General features: G+C 39.3%; 1 protein-coding gene and 1 long non-coding RNA gene across 3 annotated transcripts; both read right to left on the minus strand.

Moving 5' to 3' along the window:
• Positions 1–252: 252 nt before the first annotated feature.
• LOC124878279 (transmembrane protein 252-like) lies at positions 253–2,379 on the minus strand. Of its 2 annotated transcripts, none has more exons than XM_047382143.1 (2): positions 1,901–2,379; positions 253–1,757 (listed from the first exon to the last, which is right to left on the minus strand). In XM_047382143.1, exons 1-2 carry the CDS (start codon positions 2,164–2,166, stop codon positions 1,520–1,522), a joined length of 504 nt encoding a protein of 167 aa, XP_047238099.1. In that variant the 5' UTR covers positions 2,167–2,379; the 3' UTR covers positions 253–1,519. The 2 variants fall into 2 exon arrangements, with proteins under 2 accessions (XP_047238099.1, XP_047238098.1); XM_047382142.1 differs by having other exon boundaries at positions 253–1,760; positions 1,901–2,369.
• Positions 2,380–20,766: 18,387 nt separating this feature from the next.
• Positions 20,767–21,989, minus strand: LOC124878400. Its single transcript, XR_007040759.1, has 2 exons — positions 21,510–21,989; positions 20,767–21,320 (listed from the first exon to the last, which is right to left on the minus strand). It is a non-coding gene; the product is annotated as an uncharacterized LOC124878400 (long non-coding RNA).
• Between the last annotated feature and the right edge of the window lie 605 nt (positions 21,990–22,594).

The following is a 22,594-nucleotide window of genomic DNA, read 5'->3' on the forward strand; positions in this document are numbered from 1 at the left end:
GGGGGTGCTCTTATTCACACAAAGGCATCATGGGAAGTCCGCTGTTAAGTAGGTTAATGCAATTTATTTTGAAAAGTTCCAGAAGAGTTCGTACCGGAGTTTAATGTTGAAATCCATGGCTGTGAGTCCCAAAAAAGGCAATAGTGCTACCAACTGCAGCCCTTTTTAAAATACATTGAAAATACATTGAAAGTACATTTCCAATTGTTTAGATGAACGTTAAAATTTTCTTTATCCAATAAGTAAAAACTATTAAACAGAAAAACTGTTTTATTCCTGTTATTGACAAGCAGCCAGGGTGTTAGATAATATACCTGACTGAGCTGGAGTTGATTTTATTTTCTAAATACAGGTCAACTTTATTTGATATGTATTTTCATGTCAGAAGTTTGTAAAATTACACAGCTATAAGATCAGAATAGTAGGCAGAGAAGAGGGTGGTTCAAACCTTAACGGCTAAAGTATAAAAGAAGAGGTTTAAGCATTTCTAGGCATGTGTTCTTAACTCAATCAGGGATGTGTGAAGCATTGTCTTGACCAATCATGGCCAATGTATCCCCCGAAACTGTACAAATTTCTCTTCTACCTTTGGAAAAAAATAAAAACAAGAATTAAGGACAAGAATTCATAAACAAAGTAAAAACAAGACAATAATAAAAGAAAATAATAACAAATTTAAAATAAATAAGAAAAATAAAACAAAGTAAAATCTAATTTTTTAAAATTTTGTTTCTTATAACATTTTATTTCCCAAAACAAGCACTTAGGTTTTTACATTTTATTGGCAAAAACAATCACCTAAAACATTTTATCTTTTAAATATCAACAGTCATCATTCCTCTAACAATCACTCCTGCTAGTCCCCTGTTGCTTTTATCATATCTTGATGGGAAAATACCACAAATTTTTAAGAGTAGTAGCAAATTCTAATTTAATCGTACCTGATTGTTAGATACATTCGGCATATTGTTGCTAACTGATAACTAAAGTTCATGCAGTATTTTTAATATATTCTTGTAACCTGTAATGAATTCTTGATAATATTTGTGCAAATCTCACTATTTATCTTTATTTATCTTTACTTGTTTTGCAACTGAATCTTAGGGCGTCACAAATTGGACCAGAATATTTTCAAAATTCCAAGAATCACATCATTTTGCAATTCTTGGCCATTTCCATTATTGATGGTCTGTGTAGAATAGTGGTTTTAGTTTCACAACCAAAAGGTTTAGCAGCTAAAATGGAGTCTTGAAGCAAAATCATTCAAGTAACATCAACACAGATTTAATTTCAAGGCATCAGGTTTTTACCCTGTAAATTCCAGAACATTGGGGCCACTTAGACGGTGCAGACTGGGTGACAACACAGCAGCTGATGTCATTTTGCAGTTGAGCAAAGTCACAAAACAAGTTATATTCATAGTGTTTTTATGGGCCTCCTCCTGGTAAGCAGTCCTGACTCTCTTCTTCTCAGTTAATTAAAAACAGTTTCTCCTTTAGTGTAGGAATGAGAAATTTTTTCACTCAAATGCATCCATTTGTCTGTGTTCAGTATGCACCACCTGACTGTATTGAGGTGGTTGCTCCCAGCTCCACCTGCAGTCCGGGCTCTCTGAACTGTTTTGTGTGTACAGCGGAGGTGCAAGACCCAAAACCATATGAACTCCATCAACTGGTACAGCTTCCTCATGCATGCCGTCCGAAGTGACTTGGCTGGGACTCTGGGACTCTTGATATGAGGGAGGAAAGAAGCTCGGCCTGCTGAAGAGAAGATCCAAGATCAGATAGGAGGGGTTTATCAGTTAGTTTTTCTTAAGGACAGCCTTTACATGCAAATGTAATAACAGATGTTTTCAATGAAAAAATCAATTAAAATCTGCAAGCATTTACAGGCTGCTCACCTTTCAACTGTAAATATTTGGATGTGCCTTTCGTCTCTTCTCCTGAGGTACATCTTGCTGCTCATGGTGTGGCAGAGGCTCCAGAACACCCCCATGAGCATGGCCAGGAAGCCTAAGACAATCATTATGTAAGCAGGGACCATCTTCTCATCAAAACCATATCCAGTTTGCTGGGACAACAGGTAGGCTCCAATGCATGTTAACACAAAACCCACAGAAGGTAAGAACATGCAGGTGAAGGACAACAGCTGCTTCTTCAGACCCATGATAGTTAAAGTCACTTGTTGCTTCTTCGCTGCAGGTTGGAGATGTCCTCTGATGAAAACAGTGCATTCACATCTCAAATAAATGAATGCGCTCAAAAAGTCTCATCATTAGTTAGATGCACGTCTCAGTGAGCAGCTCTGCCTCGTCAGTAACAGGACGAAGTGGCGGCACTAATCCTCCCTGCTCGGTTGTATATTAACGCAGGAAGGGTCATGAGTATGAGATAATGCCTGTGGTTTGGTAAAAACACACTGGGGAAGATAACAAATAAGACAGCACCTTTAATTTCACAACCATAATGTTAGTGCTAAAGGCTAAAGTCTGCCAGGGATGTGGTATTTATTGAAAATGCCATTAATGCCAAGAATATTCTCCAATTTCTTAAATCTTTATGAAGCACTTAAACGTTCTGATTCTAATGACTTTGAGTCTTTGGTTTTCAGCTTACCTTATTTTCATAAGTCTGTTTTTTCTTCGGCTTTGTATTTTTCATCATTTAAAACCTGCTTTTTGTATTTACTCACATTATCATTTAGTGATATTGAAAGTTTGACACTTGGGACTGTGGGTCAGTGATTCAGTAGTCATCTTGCAATTTGAATTTTGTAGGTGCGATTCCAGCTTCCTCCTGCCACATATTGATATGCCCCTGGGCAAGGCACCTAACCCTAAGTTGCCTACCAATCCGTGTATCAGTGTATGAAAGTGAGTGCAATTGGGTGAATGTGGCTTTGAGTGGTCGGTATGAAACAGTGCTAGAAAAAAAATATATATTTATATATATAAATTCAGTCCATTTACCATTTAAAATAAAATCTGTGAGTGAGAGAAAACCCGACAGCATCACCATTGTCATATTCTTACCAAATCTGTTGAACAATAACATCCAATATGCATATTTTTGTTTACTCAAGATAATCTGTAATATGAGACCACTCAAACGGTTTGTTAAAACTGACATCTAAACAGATGAGTAGAAAGGCTTGTTCAACCAGTGGGCAGTGTGTGGGCAATGGGTTATAGGAATTGGAGTGTATAGCAATTCTTTAGTTACTTTTAATATTTTAATATTTTCTTTTTAGAATTGAACTTTTATTATTTAACATACTATTCATCATTGTAGCTGTTTATATGCTCTGTATGTTTTTGTACTGTTTTTGTGTATATGTATTTTTATGTGTCAGGGACTGCAGATGAACCTGGTTTAAAGCATATTGTCCTTTGATATTAATTTTCCTATACATGGTCCCTGTTGAATGAGCAAACCAAACAAATACAGATATGTTTTCTGTTCTCTCAGCTCCACAGCGGACACGAGTTACAGTATTGCACAACATTGTTTCTCCAACAGCTTTAACACAACACTTTGCACAGGTCATAGGTTAATTTTTCCATAAACATGCTTTCATTAACTAGGGAGAACTGAATATTCCAGTTTACCTGATCACTGTGAAAACATTTGGTTTATCTGTCAGCTTAAATCTGTTAGGTTTAGATTAATAGGCACTTTTATTAAGACATTCCCCCTTTTTGTGATTATTTTGCAAAATGTTGCAAACCAAACCAAAGAATGATGTCCTTGGGATGTTTTGCATGCTGTTTGATCTTGCTTGTAAAATGTTCTGTTTAAAACTCTTCTCCCCTTTCTTGTCATATATAATTGATTACAATTCTAAACCAGTGAATGGGATATATGGCCACACTTTGGACCCACATGAGAAGCTAAAGTAGCAGTTTTTCCCTGTTGCTGTAATGCTTTCCTGCAGAAATATGAATACAAAGTGCAACTCTTAACACTGTTATAATTTAGGATTTCTTTGTGGGGAAACAAAAAAACATATACAACCAAGCTTTCCATATATGTTACAGATCCTTCCTTCATTGTTTTAGTGCAGCACCTAGATCTTGGTTTATTGGCCAATATTATCAAGTGATCCTTTCAAAGATAATTTCATATTTATGAATGATGAAGTAATATGAATGAAATCTCCCCACCCTCTGTACCGGTCATTGAGGGCTTTTTTTTATTTTTATTTATTTATTTATTTCAGACAATGATTTCAGACAATGACAAACAACAGTAAATAAATAAATCAATTTCAGAAATGCTTATAACAAACAAACAAATATCCAAATACCATACAAAGAAGTGTTTGGTAAACATTAAATTAAATTAAATTTCCAGGTTGATAGTTCAATAAACATTATCAGTCGTATCAGAGTGCAGTCTAGCTTGATAAATATTTTGATTTTAGGACTGTGTCATCCAAAAGCCCAAACCTTTGTATTTCTCACATGATAACCACAAACTTTATTATAATAGACTAACAAGAAGTAGGGCATTATTGTGAAGTGGAAGGAAAATCAGACATGGTTGTTTAAACAGCACCAGACAGGTCAGGGATCAAGTTGTGGAGAAGTTAAAAGTGCAGTTAGGTTATAAAAAAATATCTAACCTTTGAGCATCTTACTGAGCACTGTTTAATCCATCATCTGAAAATGGAGAGAGTATGGCTCAACTCCAAACCCTCCATGTAGAGCTGTAGGATATAAGGAAAACATGTCATTGCTATACTATTGCTTAATGTTCCAGTAATGACATCAATAACAATGAATAATCCAGGCAACAGGCCAAATACATCCCTGACATGCAGAATTTGCACACATGGAACTTGAAATATATCAACCTACCATATATTGCATCCAAGCATTTATTTGCAATTGCAAAATTGTAGACATTGATATTGAGATGATGATTGTGATTTGTACTGTATTGTGAATTTAGGTGAGAGACCAACACAAAAGCAGTGCATAATAAAGAAGTGGAAGGAAAAGATTAAATGTTTTCAATAGTTTTTACAAATAAAAATCTGAAAATGTGGGGGGAGTATCAGGTATGATCTAGGAATCCAGGAATGATCCTAGAGCTATGTTGTCTGGGGCTTAAATGCCCCTGGTGGGTCTCCCATGGCAAACAGGCTGTAGGCAAAGAGCCTCAAGACACCCTCATGAGAACCATTATATTGAGGCACATGACGCTACACCACGAAGGGATGGAAAATCTGAAAAAGCTCTACTGTGATACTTAATAAATATATATAAATATTTAGCCCTTCAAGATGGACTGCACAATATAATGACATATAAACATGTCATTGCCAAGTGGCAGAATAAGTGAAGCCCTCAGTTCAGATGATTTTAACATTTTGGCCTAACACTACACACTATGATCTTGAACACACAAATACCACTGTGGTGACAGCATAATGCTGTGGGGATGCTTTTCTTCAGCAAGGATAAGAAAGCTGTCAAGAGCTGATAGAAATACAGATGAAACCAAATCCAAGAAAATTATTGAAGAAAATTGTTAGAGGAAAAAAAGACTGGAGATTGGGATGGAGGTTCACCTTCCAGCAGGAAAACATACAGCCAGAGCTACAATGGAGGGGTTTAGATCAAAATCTGTCTATCTGTGTGCTACAATGCCACAGTCAAAATTTAGGGCTAAATCCAGTTAAGTATCTCTGCAAAGACTTCAGTATGCTGTTCAGAGATGCTCTCCATCAAATCTATCTGAGCTTGAGCTGTTTTGCAATAAAGAATGGGAAAAAAGTGTTTCTAGTTATGCAAAGCTGCTAGAGACATATCACAAAAGACAGATTCTACAAAGTTTTGATGATAAAGGGGGAGCTGAATACAAACGCAGAGCAAAATATTTCTATTTGTATTTTATTTGTAAAAATAATTATATTGTAAAAATAATTGATCATTTCCTTCCGTTTCTATGACTATGCAATAGTTTGTGTTGGTCTGTCACATTAAATCTCTATTAAATACATTTGCATTTTTGGTTGTAATGTGAAAACAATGGAAAAGGTTAAAAGACAATGAATACCTTTGCAATTTACTCTATATGGTACCAGATTATGCAGAAGCCACCAAGAATTACATTTGAATCAAGGCATTAATTATTGCTAAACAAGCTATATCACTTGCTGATGCACACATTCTGCAGCTGATGTTTTTAAGCCTTTATTTCTCTGCAGCACATAAAATCCAAAATGACAGATGCTAACTCAGCTCCATTTAACAGTGCAGGAACTTTGCTGTGTTTTGAAGATGATAATGATGACTTCTTTTATCTATTTTTTAGCATAGCTTTCACATTGTGTTTTGACTGATATGAGTTGCCCTGTAAGAGAACATAAACTAAAGTCTGAACAGCGGATTGATGCCATAGTTTCCTGCCTGTTCATATCCGAGAGTGAGCACGTATTCAGAAGCAAGTTTCATCTAATTCTCCTAGGAATGCGTTGGTCCTTAGAGTGATTTCTGTGTCTGTACCATTACAACAATTTTACTCTGGGTGAGAAATCTTTTCTCAAAGTGATCTGCAAAGCTGTATTTTGAGAGTTGATGGCCACTTTGAATTGGTAAGATATAATAAAACACGTTGAGCTGTACTACTACGGAAACACAGTGTACATACACTCATATTCAAAAAATCAGATTATTATTGAAAAGCTCATTTATTTCAGTAACCAAATTCACTAAGTAAAATGCATTATATAGATTAATTACACGCAGGCTGATGTTTTTAAGCCTTCATTTCTGTTATTAATGATGATTTTCTGCTTAAGGCTAATGAAAACATGACATTTATGATTATAATATTACATTGGAACAATAAAAAAACATCTTACTATAAAAAGGTGGGCTTAATGTAAGATACAGTATGTTTAATAGCTGCCTAAAGGTTGTTATTTTCAAAAGGTACTTTCAGTGTAACAAACAACCCTGATTGGAACACACACACTCTAATTTATTAAATACGGCAGTATACTGTACTGTAGAAATGGCTCATCTCATCCCTCACTTTTCTTCATCAACTCCCGATCAATTTCAGATTTTATTTTCTTTAGTTTTGTTTGTTTTGCAACTTTTTAGGCATTTTGTTTTTAGTAGCCTGCCACACAAACATAATTAATTTCCCCTTTCTTGACCAAAATAAAACAAACACCAAATACAGCAAATTTTGAAAAAAGAAAATAGTAACATAGCAGCAAAACGTTGATCCCCAAATAGGCGTTTCCTGAAAATGTGTGGATGATCAAGGATGATGAATATTTCAATCCCCTGTCATGTCTTTTATGTATTTTCCTTCTTTCTAAAGACGTTGGACAGATCATCAGGTAAAATAAAGCAGCTAAAGCCCTAAGATAAACTTTCAAAGACCTTTAACAAATTGCCAAAACTTCAGCTTCAAGTTTTTTAAACGTAATAACACCAGGGGTGAAAGTAGTTTTATATTCTTGCTGGTACTTAGGGGCGGAGCTAGAGAGGAGGCTGGGGAGGCACTGGGGGCATGTAGAATATATATATTTATACATATATAAATTTCAATATATATCAATTGTTAAAGAACTCCCATGTATGAAACAATGACAAACCATTTTCTGATGCATAACTATTCATCTTCAGTTTTCGTCTTTTCTTTTGAACAAAGAAGTTATTGTTCTCTGCATTGTGGTCAAGTTTTGATTTAATTTAAATTAAAAATTTGACAGTTCGGTTGTTTTCGCAGTTTTTATTTAAACGTCTGTAGATGGTAAGTGATTTATTGTTCGTACTGTCCTAATGCAAGCGGCAGTTTTTTATGTCTGTGCACCACCTGTGAAAAATCTCCCTAAATTAAATCGAACACACTGATCTCCTTGGCAACCGCTCTGTTTTGGAGGTAAGTGCGCATGCGCTCTCGTGTAGCGTATATGAAATCTCTGGTCACAAGCGGTGTTTTTGAGCTTTACTGTGCTGTTGTAATTCAGTAAAATAACATGAAACACAACTAGTTTCTCTCCATTTCCTTTTAACTGGGGTATTTAGCAGCGAGCAGACAGACATTAAACGTAGCGGTGCTCGTTTTAAATACTGGCCGTTCACAACAGCCTTGAGCTCCGAGGGGAGAGAAGCAAAGCAAGAGCATTGAGGTTCCAGCATAGCAGAACTGCTCAGAAACAATTTGGAATGCCAGCATTGGCAAGTGGGTATAGACGACAGATGGCTATATTTATGAACAGATTAAGTTGTGTTTTAGACTGACTATTGGTAGCGGATCTGTTCTTCTTTGTGTGCTTGAGAATTTTTGCAGCCGTAACTGGTTCTGGATGACGGCTTCATAGCAGACAGCCGTTCTTCCCTCTTCCCGGCATACCGGCGCAGAATCTTTTAGTGGTACACAGTACCGGACCGTACCGGCTCACTTTCACCCCTGAATAACACTATACCAGCTGTCAAGCTTGGTGGTGGCAGCATCATGCTAAGGGGCTGGGAGTATAATAAAGATGGAGGGCTATCCTCAAATTCTTCAAGTTAACCGCAAATAGAGAGCTAGAGAGTTGAAACTTGGACAGACTTTGGTGTTCTACCAGGAAAATGGCCCCAAAAACAAAAAGATTGGCTTGGAATGAACAAATCAAGCAAACGTTTAACTTCTGGAACTGAGCTAATCTGAACCCTTTTTGAATCTTTACTCACTATGTTCAAAAGGTGTCCCAGGAAACCATTTAAATGAGCTGTGCCATTTTCAAAATGAAGAGGGGTCAGATTCCAGCCAAAACCTTGTTGATGATTGCATAAATCATGTCTTTTTCTGCAGCTTATCAAGAGAGAAACATGCAAACTCCTTGCAGAGAGATCCCAGGTAAGGATACGAACCCAGGACCTTCTTGCTGCAATGCAACATCCACCTCCTCCACTGTTCTGTCCTGTCATCTGCAATTTTTTTTTTTTAAAGTACTTCCTCTGAATTTGTTTGTTTACTTTAAATTTACCCAACAAAGGTGGAAGCATTCTCAGTGTTGGAATGTATTCAAGTGCTTCATTGAGGTCAAGCACTAATACACAAAGTCGGTTGTGTTCATTTTATGTACTTAACCTGCTAAGTCAATTGAGTTCCTGTAGTATTTCGCTGTTTTAAAAAAATTTTTTTAATGAACTTTTTAGTCAATATCTTGCATCAATTGTCCACATAGCTGTGAAATATTGATTTAGTTGCATATCCTAATACAATAGTTAATGCACGTACACAACTTATTAATTCAATGCACAGTCCACTCCAAATACACACACACCTTCTTTTAGATCTCATTATTGAATGATAATAATAGACAGGATGAGGCAAGGAGCCATTAGTTGTGAGGAAAGGAGTGAAGGACCGGATATTAATCAGATGGACCCAGATGAGGTCCTGGCACCCCCCCTCCCCAATCATCAATCATGGTCATACTGCACTCTCAGCAGTACACAACTTCACTTGTTATATGGTCACTAATTCAATACACATCAGCAATTTGATTGTTTAGCCAATCGTGTTGCATTCATGCACATAAATCACAGTGTTAGCAAGGCTGGTGGTTAGGTCCAGATGTAGTTGTATTGATGTTCCACTTGGGGCAATGTTGCACTTTTTATTTTTTTAACCACTGCTCCCAGTGCATGTTGGAAAGTCAGCTGTGCTGCTCAGTAATCATATGGTTCGGGGTGATTTGAAACAAATGTCTGCCACACAGAGTTTCCCCCAAAGCAACTAGTTTGATGAGTTCATTGTGTATCTCTGATGCCTTCATTCATGGATGTAAGTTGATTTGACTCAGCCTGAGACGGTGAGGGTACCTGCCTGCCTGATTTCAATAACCATCATGATGCTGCTTCCCTGTGCAAACTGTGGCCAAGTTTTTTCTGTTTCATCACAGATTATAAATCATCTGGGCTTTGAGAGAACATCTTTATAATGGTAAAGCCTTTTACTCCAGTATCAGCTGTGTCATTTTATGGATCTGGAGATGATTTGGACAGCAGATTTATCAAATTAGAGTCATGTGAGATGAAGGAAAAAATATTTTAGAAATATTTTTTGAAGGACAGAAATAAAGGGAGGAGATTGGGATGTATCAAAGGAGGAAATTAGGGTTTAAAACATTCTCGTTTTAGTTGCATTTGTTGCATTACAATCACAAATTTTGATACATTTCATTAACAACCCAAAGTAGCACATAATTGTGAAGTGGAAGAAAAATGATAACAGATTTTCAAACTTCAAACAAATGATTATCTGGAAAGTGTTTCAATAATTTATATTCCAACACCCTGAGTCACTACTTTGTAGAACCATAACTTGCTGTAACATCAAATGTATGTTTCTATTAGCTGTGCACATCTAGACTAACCTGTTTTTCTTAGCTCAAACTCAGTCAGATTGGGTGGAGAGCATATTTAAACATACATTTTTAAGACCTGATGCAGATTCTCAAATAAATTTAAGATTGCACTTTGACTGGGCCATTCTAACACATGAATATGGTTTGACATGGACCATTCCATTGTACCTCCAACTGAATGTTTAAGGTTCTTGTCCTGCTTGAAGTTCTCAGTAGCCTCTAACAGGTTTTCTTTCAAGATAGCTCTGCATTTAGCTTCATCCATCTTCTAGTTAACTCCAACCAGTTTCCCTGTCCTGCGTGATGCTGCAACTGTTTTTCCAGGCTATGTTATATTGCTATGTTATATTGTTCAGGGTGTTGCTTTATCCCACTACACATAGCGTTTTGTGCATGTAAGGAAATCAAATTCTGGTTTTGTCTCTTCTGACCAGACCAGCTTCTTCCGCATGTTTTCTGTGTTCTCTACATTGCCTCTGGCTGATTTCAAACAGGACTTCTTATGGATTTCTTTCATCTATTTAATCCACAAAGGTCAGATTTGTGTAGAGTAAGAAATGTCCTCTCAACAGATTCTCCCACTTGAGCTGTGGATTTCTGCAGCTCTAACAGGCCTTCCCAAAAAAGCTGGATTTATACTGAGATTAAACTACACACAGGTTGTCTCCATTAACATAAATGAGTAACTCCTAAAGGCAATTGGTTGCATATGCACGCCGCACCTTTCAGATTTGTTTTCGTGCATCTATTATGCAGTGCTTGGCGTTGGTCTCACATAAAATCTCAGTTGAGTACATTAATGTTTGCGATTATAACACAATAATATGTGAAAATGCACAAGGCACTAAAGATAACTTTTAAGCCTCATTTAATATTTCTTTAGCTGCTCCATGTGCACTTGTCTGTAGTGTTTCACGGCTCTTTCAGATGGTAGCCGTGTGAACCCACACAGTTGTCTGGATCGGCCAAGGCAGGAGGGGATCAATGATGAGATCGATAGGGTCCCTGGGAGTCCTAATAGCCCTGTTACTGCTCCCTGACTCCCTGCCTGACTGCCTGATATAGCACCACACTGGGGGGGAGAAGAGTGTGTGTGCATGTGTGTGTGTGTGTGTGTGTGTGTGTGTGTGTGTGTGTGTGTGTGTGTGTGGTCCATCCTAAATAATGGCTACGAACCCCGCTGAGTCTGTACTTACACTTTGGCCATGATACAGCACAACAACCTGTGTAATTGTACACACTGATGGAGCTGATTGCCTTGTGAGTGCCACAAAGCACCATATTGAGCTCGGTTTCATCTTTATTACAAACAAATGTGATGATAAAGGCTCTGCAAAAAGAGACTTACAGAAGGCTAAGCTCACACAGCTTTGATGAGGTTTAATTAAGAAACCTATTTTTAGAGAAAAGAAATCAGTTTATAATGTGTTAGATATGGCTATTATAATATTGATTTATATGTGAGTCTTTTGTTTTATCTGTTTATTGTTTATTGTATTTAAGTATTTTGCTTAGGTTGGTTTGTGTTTGGTTTAGTTCACACTTCAGTTTTATAGAACTGAGCAAACCAAGGTTTAAAATAACAAACACAGAGCAAATTAAGTTATAAACAACTCAGCAACATTTGATATAATTTGCTAACTACACCACGCTTTGTGACAAAGCTATGAATTTAAAAGATATGGAAAAATAAAATGCCATGGGTAGTTTCAAGATGAAGATCCACACAGTGCAGAGAGTGGACTGACATCTAGTGGCACAACCTGCAAATTGCAACAGGCAAAGGACATTGCTTGAATGTACTGTTGTAATTTAATTGACCTGTCCAGGATGTCCCCCACCTCTCACCCAATGACTGTTGGGCACCGGCCCAGCATTAGCAAGTGGGTATAGACGATGGATGGATGGATGGATGGATGGATGGAATAGCTGTGCATTTAATCACAATTCCATGCAGTTTTTGTTTTTAAATCGTTGATCAGTGTTATATTTGATCAGAGAGCTTAGTTCTGGTCTTGTTGAGGTGTGCTGCAATGTTCTAAAAGCATTTTCAATATGTATTTGCTGTAATAAATAGGCCTTTAGACTTTGAAAACACAACATTTATTCTATTTTTTACATTTTAGGAATGCATTCAGGTTAGTTTTAAACATCTTAAGATCATTGGAGCTGCAATACTTACAAATCCAGCTGGATGACACTTTTCCACATAGAAAAGGGAATACAAGCACACACAAAGTCGCACCTGGTGTGTATTCAAACCTCTCGAGGCACAGTCTTTGATCCTGCTTGTCTTATATTACATTGGCATGACTGTAAGACAAATCTTCACCCAGAGATGTATTTCTGGTATCTTGCCTTGATGTTGAAGTCTACCGTATTGTCCGTGTCATCTAGTCTTTGACAGCTACCCCCATCTCTGTGTCTGCATTGATATGTGCTCCATGATACAACACTGATTCTCTCAGCATGCCCACTCAAAAGATGAGTTGTTAAAAGTACACTATATCAGGACCGCCAGAGCTCGCTGCTCGCTGAACACCCCGCTGATTTCCCACATTATCAGACTTCACACAGGCTCCTCAGTTGTGGAAACAAACATGAGGGAAGGAGCAACAAGAACATGAGTCCAGACCTTGTGATTTTGCACAGTTCACATCGTAGGTGTACAGTTTTTAAACTTTAATCAAACGAGAGCATAATTTTTTGTTTTACAGCTGGACAGCATTAATCAGAGAAGCTCCCGAGAGGCCCATGGTAACTCTAGAGGAGTCGCCGAGATCTTTAACTACGAAGGGTGGATCTGTGGACAGTGCAGCTATTAGTTATATATATATATACAGATTTGGAAAAGAGGCAGGAAGAAATACGTTTTTGAAAAATAAAAGACATAAATAGTCATGTTTGCATCAATTGAAAAGTCATCGAAAAGACAGAAAACGTGGCCAGGTGCTATCCCAAATGACACCAAAAAAAGTATTTTGACCATATGAAAATTGCTATGTGTGGCAGAAAACCCTGAAAACAACATCTACATGGTGATGCTTGGTGGTGGTAGGATCATGCTTTGGTAAATGCTTTTCATTTCAACAAAGAGAGAAGACAAGTTGATGGGTAGATGGATGAAGCTTAATACAGGACAATCATAAAACAATGTTAGAAGGAAAAGACTTAAGGCTGGGGTGGAATTTACTTTCCAGCAGGACATCAACCATAAACATACAGTCAGAGCTATGGATCAATGCATATTCGTGTGCAAGAATGGCCCAGTGAAAGTCCATCACTAAATCTAACTAAGAAATCTGTGCAAAGACCTGACAAAATGATGTTCACAGATGCTCATCCTCAATCTGACTGAGCCTAAGCTATTTTGCAAAGAAGAATGGGCAAAAACATCAGCCTGTACATGTGCAAAGCTTTTAGAGACATACCCTAAAATAAATGCAGCTGTAAAAGCATTGGAAGATGTAGTTGAAGAGAGTATTTACTCAGGGGGAGGGGTGAACACAAATCTTCACATCATGTCTGTGCACTGTCTGTTGGTCTATCATATAAACTCCCAATGAAATAAATTTAGGTTTCTGGCTCTAGCGTTACAAAATGTGACAAAAAGGTCAAAGGGTGTAAATACTTTTACAAGCCCCTGTACATTAAGCTCTCTGAGGTACAGTGGAGATTGTGGACATCACACTTATAGGACATGGAACAACTTTGGATGGTTTTACACTTTAGCACCAGGGAGCACAACCTCTGATTTCCAGCCATGTGGCGATCTGTTTAACCCACAGATTATACACAGAATCCCACACCCACATCAAAAATTTGCCTCTGAATCTCAAAATAGCTTTTAGTAAATAAACGCATGATGCCAGTCATGCAACCCCATATATCACATGTTGTGGATGTAAGCTTGTAAAGTTCAAAGAAACACAGTGGAGTCATGTTGAAGGCAGATGTTGTGCTATATCTATAGCTGGCTGCATTATATTCCTCCGGGGTAAGATGACAAGATTATAAGGCCAGGGCTGTCCTGCATAAACCAGGGGGAGAGGTAATGATTGCAGCGTATTACTGTGGGTAATGAAGGCTCCGCCACTACATTGGCCATTAAAGATGATAGGAGATGCAGACGAGAAGCCGTTCATAGGTTTGACCTCCGCTGGCTTTCCTCCACCTCCTATAAATTTTTTGGTGTGCTCTGTCTGCAGGCAAAAAAAGGAAGGGACGGTGGGGGAAGGAAAGGAGGGAGACCGACAGATGTGGAAGAAGGGGAGAGAAAAGAAATGAGTGACAGAGGAAAACAGAGTAAGAAAGAGGCAGAGGATTTAGCCTCGGCAAAGACACAGAGGTCAAATCTCTCTCTCTGATCTTATGAAAAATATACAGTTGCGCTTGTGTCCTTTGAGACCTCTGGAGCCAGAGCATTTCACCGTAATGTGTCGGAGAAACAGATGAAAAGAAAAGTCTGTCAGATTTCCAGTGATTGCAGCAGGATTCTATCCTTTGTGACTAGCATAAGAAAATAGCCCCATAAATAAACAATGGCGTCCATTACCATCGAACAGGGAAACACTCACACTCCTACTCAGGGCATCCCACCTCTTAGTTCTTCTCCCAGTTCATCGGTATGCAGGCAGCGTGGCGATATACTGTGGGCACACTGGGCTGCAGAGCTCTCCTCTACATGTCTGCTAAATGACAGTAATTATTTTCCTGGGCTGCAGGCAACTCATGCATGTTTTATTTTCACCTCCACCTCCCCCATCTGCCTTCACAGCAACGCACGGTGCACATTGTGGGGGAATGAAAAGAGTGGAGGGAAAAAGGCATCAGATTATTTTATTTCTCTCCATATCGTCATAAGGGTCCCAACTGGGTTCTCCAGGCTGGGTTCTCTCACTGAGGAGGCTTGGTCTTTTATGGTGCCAAGGGAGTTTTTGCAGGGAATGACAGATGCTGTTGGGGTGGTGTCACCATGGTCTGGGCACAGATAAAGACGCCTGATGGTGGTTTGTCTGTATACACTGGCTTATGTTGTAACCATTGTGCTTTGAAATGGCTATCATGTTTTAGCCTGCCTGCAATCTGAGTAACAGCAGTGTGTTTTCTTAGGGTACAAAATGCTTTTGCATCAATAACATAACCTTTAAATTACAAAAAAAAACTACTTTGTTCACAACAGTCTGAATACACAGTTAAAAAAAACATCTAATTATTAAAAAATATTTTTTTGCTGGAAATGTTTTAGCATAATGACATAGAAAAAATAACTTTTAGGATTTTGTAAGGCCAAAATTCAAGAATGGCAGCAATTTCGGGGCAGAGATTCACAGTTTTTAACGTTTTTAGAGCAAACGTTTCACTTACAAAATAAAATCTGTACCTAAAATGGAGAATGTTAGGTACAGCACAAGGTATCTCTCTTTTAATAACATTGCTTTTTGCTGATTTGACTTCACTCATTCATCAAACTTGGCTAAATACGGCAAGAGTTTTCAAAGAATAAATGACCCATGACCCGTTCTTGTTGCTGAGATAAGACAGAAAAAATTAAGAGTAATAAAATAGAAAAAAAGAAACCCAAACAAACATGAAATCTCTATGCCTTTCTTTTAAGAAGGCATATACTTTTTAATTTTTTAGATTTACATGCAAAAACCTAACTATTTTGTTTCATATTGCATGTTTAGTTTATTGTTAAGCAGATAAAAATAAAAATCATACAACAGATTCATTTTTGCGTTTTTAAACTTTTTTATTCTACTTCTGAGGCCTGCAAGTCCCTTCAACTTATATATATTTGGTACAAATAAAATACAATCTGCTGGTCACTGAGCATTTCTATCTTGTATTGAAATGTTTGACTGCAAAGGAAATTAAGTTGATGCCCAATGTTCCAAGTACATGGGTGTGAAATGGTTTGCTGACAAGAATAAACAAAGAAGAAGAAAGGTAATAAATGCATGGGTAAGTGGGGGTACCAGTTGGTGAAGAGGCAAATTGACCCAAAGCTGCATCCACCTTTATCGTCGTTATTTTGGTTTTAGAGACCCATGGCTGGCTCTGGGTCAATTTCCCTCTTTGCCAGATCACAACCCTATATTGAACCCATGTTACAATGTCATACCTTCTTCCTTTTTGTACCAAACCCTTTTTGTTGAATAAAGTAGACAGAAATTTGAAAAGAAAAACGCTTGAATCTCACAAATACTTTATTTGTATATTATTTTCTAAAGACTTTCAATTAGACTGATTTTCAGTGATTATCGCTCTGATACCTGATTGGGTCCGTTGAATGTTTTGAAATAGAAGAAATTATGACCTCTGACTAAACCAAAATAACTAAGAGCTGCCTCATTGCCAGCAGATAATAGTTGGAGACACATTTCCTTACAGCAGACTAAGTAGGTTATAAAAAATGACTTGAAATTGTCAGTTGTCATAGCAAGTATGAAATGTCCCCAAGGCAGAAACAAACTCGTGCAAGTGTCTCCTTTTCCGTGAGTGGAAAACGGCAAAAACTAAAAAAGTATAGAGAATGCCAAAGGGCGAAATGAAAAAGCATCTGCCATGGTTGTATTCATAGTTTGTGTGGGGTTGGTGAAATTAGAATTCAAATACTGGTCGAACTAGTGAAAATATTTGACTTTTTCCATGTGTGCAGTGAATCCAACAGAGTAAATATTCTGGCAACAGGAGTTCCTATGAATCTGCAGAAGCATTGATACAGGACATTTAGGTGGGTGGATAAGTCGTTAAAACTTTAGACTGTAAAACGGTAAACAAACAGCAAACAAAGATCTCAAGCACTTACAAAACTTTAGAGACATTTAAACTACCATAGCAGAAAAAACTCAAGCTCTTTCTGTGAACCTACATATATTTGGGGGGTTGTCTTCAAACATGAAAAATATCTTTAGCTTTTAGGGGAAGCAATCTGGAAATATTATCAATGCTGTTCAGAACATTGATAAGAGTATCTATAATGGGGTTTATCTAAGAGTAACTGCCATTTAAACTTGTTACTTGTCGTTTATGAATTTAAAAGTAAGAAAAATAAACTGGATTTTTGTTTAATGTAGTACATTTGCTTTGCATATTAAGTGTGTTCCTTAGTCTTAAGATTACTTGTGCTTTTGTTTTGTACTTTATTATTTCCTATGTATTTATATCCTGCTCTGAATTGATGTTTTTAGTTGCATTTGTTTTCTATAGTTATTAGTTCCTGATTTCCAATTTTTTTGTCGGTTCTTGTCTCTCAATCTATAGTATTTGAGTTTTGTTGTACTCCTATATTTGCATCTCTGCTAGTGTTTAGCCTACTTCTCTTACAGTGTTGTTGGTGATGATTTTCTGTGTTCCCTGATCTACCCAGTATCTTTAGTGTCTCACCTCCTAGTCCCCCTCAGCTGTCTCTCATCTGCTTGTTAACTCACCTGCCTAGCATTTCAGTAATCGAGCTGTCCAGTATAAATACTACCGGTGTTCTCATTCAGTATTAGTTCCTCCTGTTATTGCTACCAGCCTTTCCCTCGTACTCGTACTCGTCATCTTCCGCTTTATCCGGGACCAGGTCGCGATGGCACCAGACTCAGCAGAGAAGCCCAGACATCCCTCTCCCCAGACACCTCCTCCAGCTCCTCCGGGGGGAGCCCAAGGCGTTCCCAGGCCAGCCGAGAGACGTAGTCCCTCCAGCGTGTCCTGGGTCGTCCCGTGGGCCTCCTCCTGGTGGGACGTGCCTGGAACACCTCCCGAGGAAGGCGTCCAGGAGGCATCCGGTATAGAAGCCCGAGCCACCTCAACTGGCTCCTCCCAATGTGGAGGAGCAGCGACTCTACTCCGAGCCCCTCCTGGATGGCCGAGCTCCTCACCCTATCTCTAAGGGAGTGCCCGGCCACCCTACAGAGGAACCTCATTTCAGCCGCTTGTATCCGGGATCTCGTTCTTTTGGTCATGACCGAAAGTTCATGGGCAGCAGCATCGACAATAGATGTGGAGAACATGGTCCACTCGGACTCTATGTCTCCAACATCCCCCGGAATCTGGTCAAAGCTCTCCCGGAGGTGAGAGTTGAATACATCCCTGGCCGAGGGCTCTGCCAGACGTTCCCAGCAGACCCTCACTATGCGCTTGGGCCTGCCAAGTCTGTCCGGCTTTCTCCTCCCTCAGCGGATCCAACACACCACTAGGTGGTGATCAGTGGACAGCTCAGCCCCTCTCTTCACCCGAGTGTCCAAAACATGCGGCCGAAGGTCTGATGATACGACAACAAAGTCGATCATTGACCTTCTGCCTAGGGTGTCCTGGTGCCAAGCGCACTGATGGACGCCCTTATGTTTGAACATGGTGTTCGTTATGGACAATCCATGACTAGCACAGAAGTCCAATAACAGAACACCAGTCGGATTCAGATCGGGGAGGCCATTCCTCCCGATCACGCCTCACCAGGTATCACTGTCATTTCCCATGTGGGCGTTGAAGTCCCCCAGCAGAATAATGGAGTCCCCGGGAGGGGCACTATCCAGCACCCCCGACAGGGATGCCAAGAAGGCCGGGTACTCTTACCTGCCTGCTCCCTGCATTTTGGCATCACTGTTTTATAATAAACTGGCCTAGTCCTAATGCCTGGGGCAACCATATTGGTTTTTGAAGTCATAGATGGGAAGAAACCTCTGGCTTTTTGTGTCAGGACTCCATCTTCAGGGTACAACAGAACCCTGCCATTAGCAAATAGGACTGGTTTTCCAACTGGCGTTAATAAGACGGTTAAAGTGAGTGTGGCAAATTCCAAAATCCAGGAAGGACTTCCAGGTGAAATAAAATGCAACATAAACGCCTTTGTTTCTTCTCCCTTTGCTTCCATTCAAGGATTTAAAGTTGCCTGATTTGACTTCAACTTTCAGCACCCCATGTGGAGTGTTAAATCACATGACTTTCCAAACAGCAAATAGCCACAATAAATATTCAGCTCTGACAATGCAGTTGATCAACATCGAAACAATGGAAAGCCAACCCTGTCAGAGCTCAGTCAAGGTCTCCTGATGAGTGCATCCTATTAAACCAGAGGAAGCTGTAGTTTTTCTCACTCCCTCCCCATCGTGGTGCTGTGTTGTGTGTCATGGCGTCCTGTGACATGCAGCTCGTTTGGCATGACTCAAGGGATCTCTAATACCCCTGCAGCTTTCATAATGAACATGTGGCTTCTCTCTCTTGGGCACAATTTAGCGTAATTCATAAGCAGAGGACGGGGCATTAGCCAGATGGTGCTGTGGGTGGCATCCTTTCTCTGGCCATCCATTAGAACTGCGTTGGTGACAAGATTCCAATAAGGAGAGACAGACAAGGTTTCCACTTTCAGAATCCATTCAACTGTGTGTGTGTGTGTGTGTGTGTGTGTGTGTGTGTGTGTGTGTGTGTGTGTGTGTGTGTGTGTGTGTGTTCCTGTCTTGGCATCCCAGTGAGAACCATTTTCCCGATTTCACCATCAAATTGAGGACCGTTTTTACCAAAGTGAGGACATTTTGCTGGTCCTCACGACCTATTTTGCTAACGGTTAGGTTTAGGACTAAGGTGTGAATTGACTTTAGGTTAAGGTTAGGGTTAGGCATGCACTGGTAATGGTTAGGTTTAGGGTTATTGGCAGGGTTAGGTCATTGAAAGGGTTGAAAATGACTGAAAATCCAATGGAAGTCAATGGGAGTCAACAGATGGTCCTCACTACATATAGCAAAACAAGAGTGTGTGTGTGTGTGTGTGTGTGTGTGTGTGTGTGTGTGTGATGTGTGTGTGTGTGTGTGTGTGGCTTGACAACATTAAATGTGGGTAACTGGGATGTGTGCCACAAAGGCAGTCTTTAGGGACAGATGTAATGTAATGAATACATGTAGATCATGTAAAATAAATGTTTTAAACGTTTGTGCAGCATCCTTACTAAATAGCAAATGTTTCAAACACAGTTCTTCTGTGCTCTGCACAATTCTGTCGACACCCGGATGTTCATGCAAACAACAGATCCTAAAGATTTGAGGTAAACATGAACTTTAATATAGAATGTACATAATATTTGATATAAAGGTTACTAATTTTGAACCCTTCCTACAATTTTGCATTTTCCCTGTCTATTGATCCAATTTCATCAGTTTCACAGTTTCTTGTCCACTCAGAGGTGTCAGACATGCAGTGCGAGGATGACCACCAACTGCAGGCAGATGAAGGTTAATAAATAAAGTTTGTTTCAATAAAACATTAAGGCACTGGAATAGCAGGAGGGACTACAGAATAAACTCAAAATATCAACTAATAAAACAAATCTGACCTTTACATGAAGCAAGCACAAAATGCCAAATGATGACCATATAAATAAAAAAAAACAACATGACTGTGTTTCAGGTTTCCAAGTTTTGTCTTTAATTCTGTTCTTGTTAAATGCCAGTATAATATTTATGATTGTTGTGTTATTTTCTGACGTGTTGTAAATGAGACCACCAGTCTAAATGAGATTGCCTGTCTAATTAAAAGTAAATTTAAAAAAATTAAATCACTCTCTGAATACAGGTGTAAAAACAAGAGCAGATGTGTGAGGAGAAAAAAGACCAATCTGAATGAAATGGGTTTTGATGTAATAGCAGCAGATTATTTTAATGCATGAAAAATCAGGATTAATAAATAAAAAGGAGCAACTGATTCTAGTCTATTCCTTACTGAGTGATATCTACAGACACATTTGTGAGTGACTACAACTGACACAAACCCACGTACACTGTCACACACTTTCACACACTTTCTGATCAGCGGCCCTGTCTTGCGTGGCCCTCGCTTCGTCAGTGGAGGTGTCAGGGTTCCCATGGCAACAGCATAATGGGCCAGGCCTAATTCAATCCCAGGGGTCGAACGGTGGGTCTGGCGGGGGAGACGCAGGAGAAGGAATCAGTCTGGTTCTGAAACCCATTCAAGTCAGAGATTATGTGTTTTTAGCTGCTGTTATACTAGGTCACTAAAGAGAAAACATTCTGTCTGTACCAAACTTTCACATCCACTCTTGATCTTTCATTTGCTCTTCTCTACTTCCTTTCACGCTCCAATTTGTTCCTCCTGAAACCTGCTTTCACTTCTGTTTATGCACTCACTTTTCAGTTCCCTCTTCCCGACTTTCGTTTCCCCCTCATTTCCTCCTTTCTTGGTCCAGCTTTGGTCTCCATTCGATCAATACTCTCTCAGTCTTCACGCTTCTCCATATCTCTCATCTTCTCCTGCATTCAGGGAACCCTACAGGACTTCATTAGTAGCTCTGGATCTTGTTGTATTATTGTTATCCCTCCCTGAAGAAGGCAGGGATTAGTGGCTGGACTGGAGACAATTTTAAGTAATAAGCTTAAATCCAAACGTCCACAATCACTCAAATGCATGCCCTTATACGGCTGCAGAAGGTGCGCAGGAAAGCAAAAATCCAAATGCAAAAGGGTGGAGGCAGCAACCTCACAATTCCTGTGTTGTTATTTCCGTGCAAAACCAATCACATGCAGCTTCATATGTGCCGCCCAGAGGGAGCCGGGCTTGCAGCTTGTTATGGAAGGAGCAGTTTGTTACCCTGGGAGAACAGTGCATAACTCCTGTCACTGGCTCTGCATATAGAAAGGTCTGGGACTGGCCTGGGGCTATCTCCTTGCAGATGGGGGAGGGGGTGGGGGTGTGGGTAGATTTGCATCCCTTTGACTGTATATCTCTGAGCACCAGAGGAAGAGGAGAGGAAGAGGTGAGGGAAGAGCATGTGAATGCACCAGAAAATACATGAAGATAGCTGCTAGCTGTAGCTGATGTTCTGCAACTCATGCCAGCTATTTAATCCAATCTGATTTACATACTGTAGAGCTCACCACAGTTGCACTTGACATAGAGTGTTTTTCACTAACACAAGCCACAGTCATGAGAGGGAAACTGTTGAGGCAAAGCAGCACTGTTCACACAGCCATGCACAGGCTCACAGACTGGCCATTACGCTGACTTGAATGGATTTCTTGTGTGCATGAATAGCTCAGTGAGAAGGGGAAAAAAAGGACTATGTTTTCTCTCCATGGGTTCATATTGAAATTCATAGGGCCTCTCCGCACCGAGCGCACAAATGTCAGTGAAAGCGGCCTTGATATATGCTCTCATTCTCTCCACTTCCTGTCGCCCCATCCCTCTTTTTTTTCCCCTGTCTCTCTTCCTCCTT

This window comes from Girardinichthys multiradiatus, chromosome 12, assembly GCF_021462225.1.
Source record: "Girardinichthys multiradiatus isolate DD_20200921_A chromosome 12, DD_fGirMul_XY1, whole genome shotgun sequence".
Classification (NCBI taxonomy): Eukaryota; Metazoa; Chordata; class Actinopteri; order Cyprinodontiformes; family Goodeidae; genus Girardinichthys; species Girardinichthys multiradiatus.

Excerpts from the sequence above, each read along its gene's own strand:
- LOC124878279 (XM_047382142.1), bottom strand. The coding sequence starts at position 2,166 with ATGGGTCTGAAGAAGCAGCTGTTGTCCTTCACCTGCATGTTCTTACCT. Across the intron at positions 1,761-1,900 it reads CAAATATTTACAGTTGAAAG|CAGGCCGAGCTTCTTTCCTC; the intron begins GTGAGCAGCCTG and ends TCTTCTCTTCAG.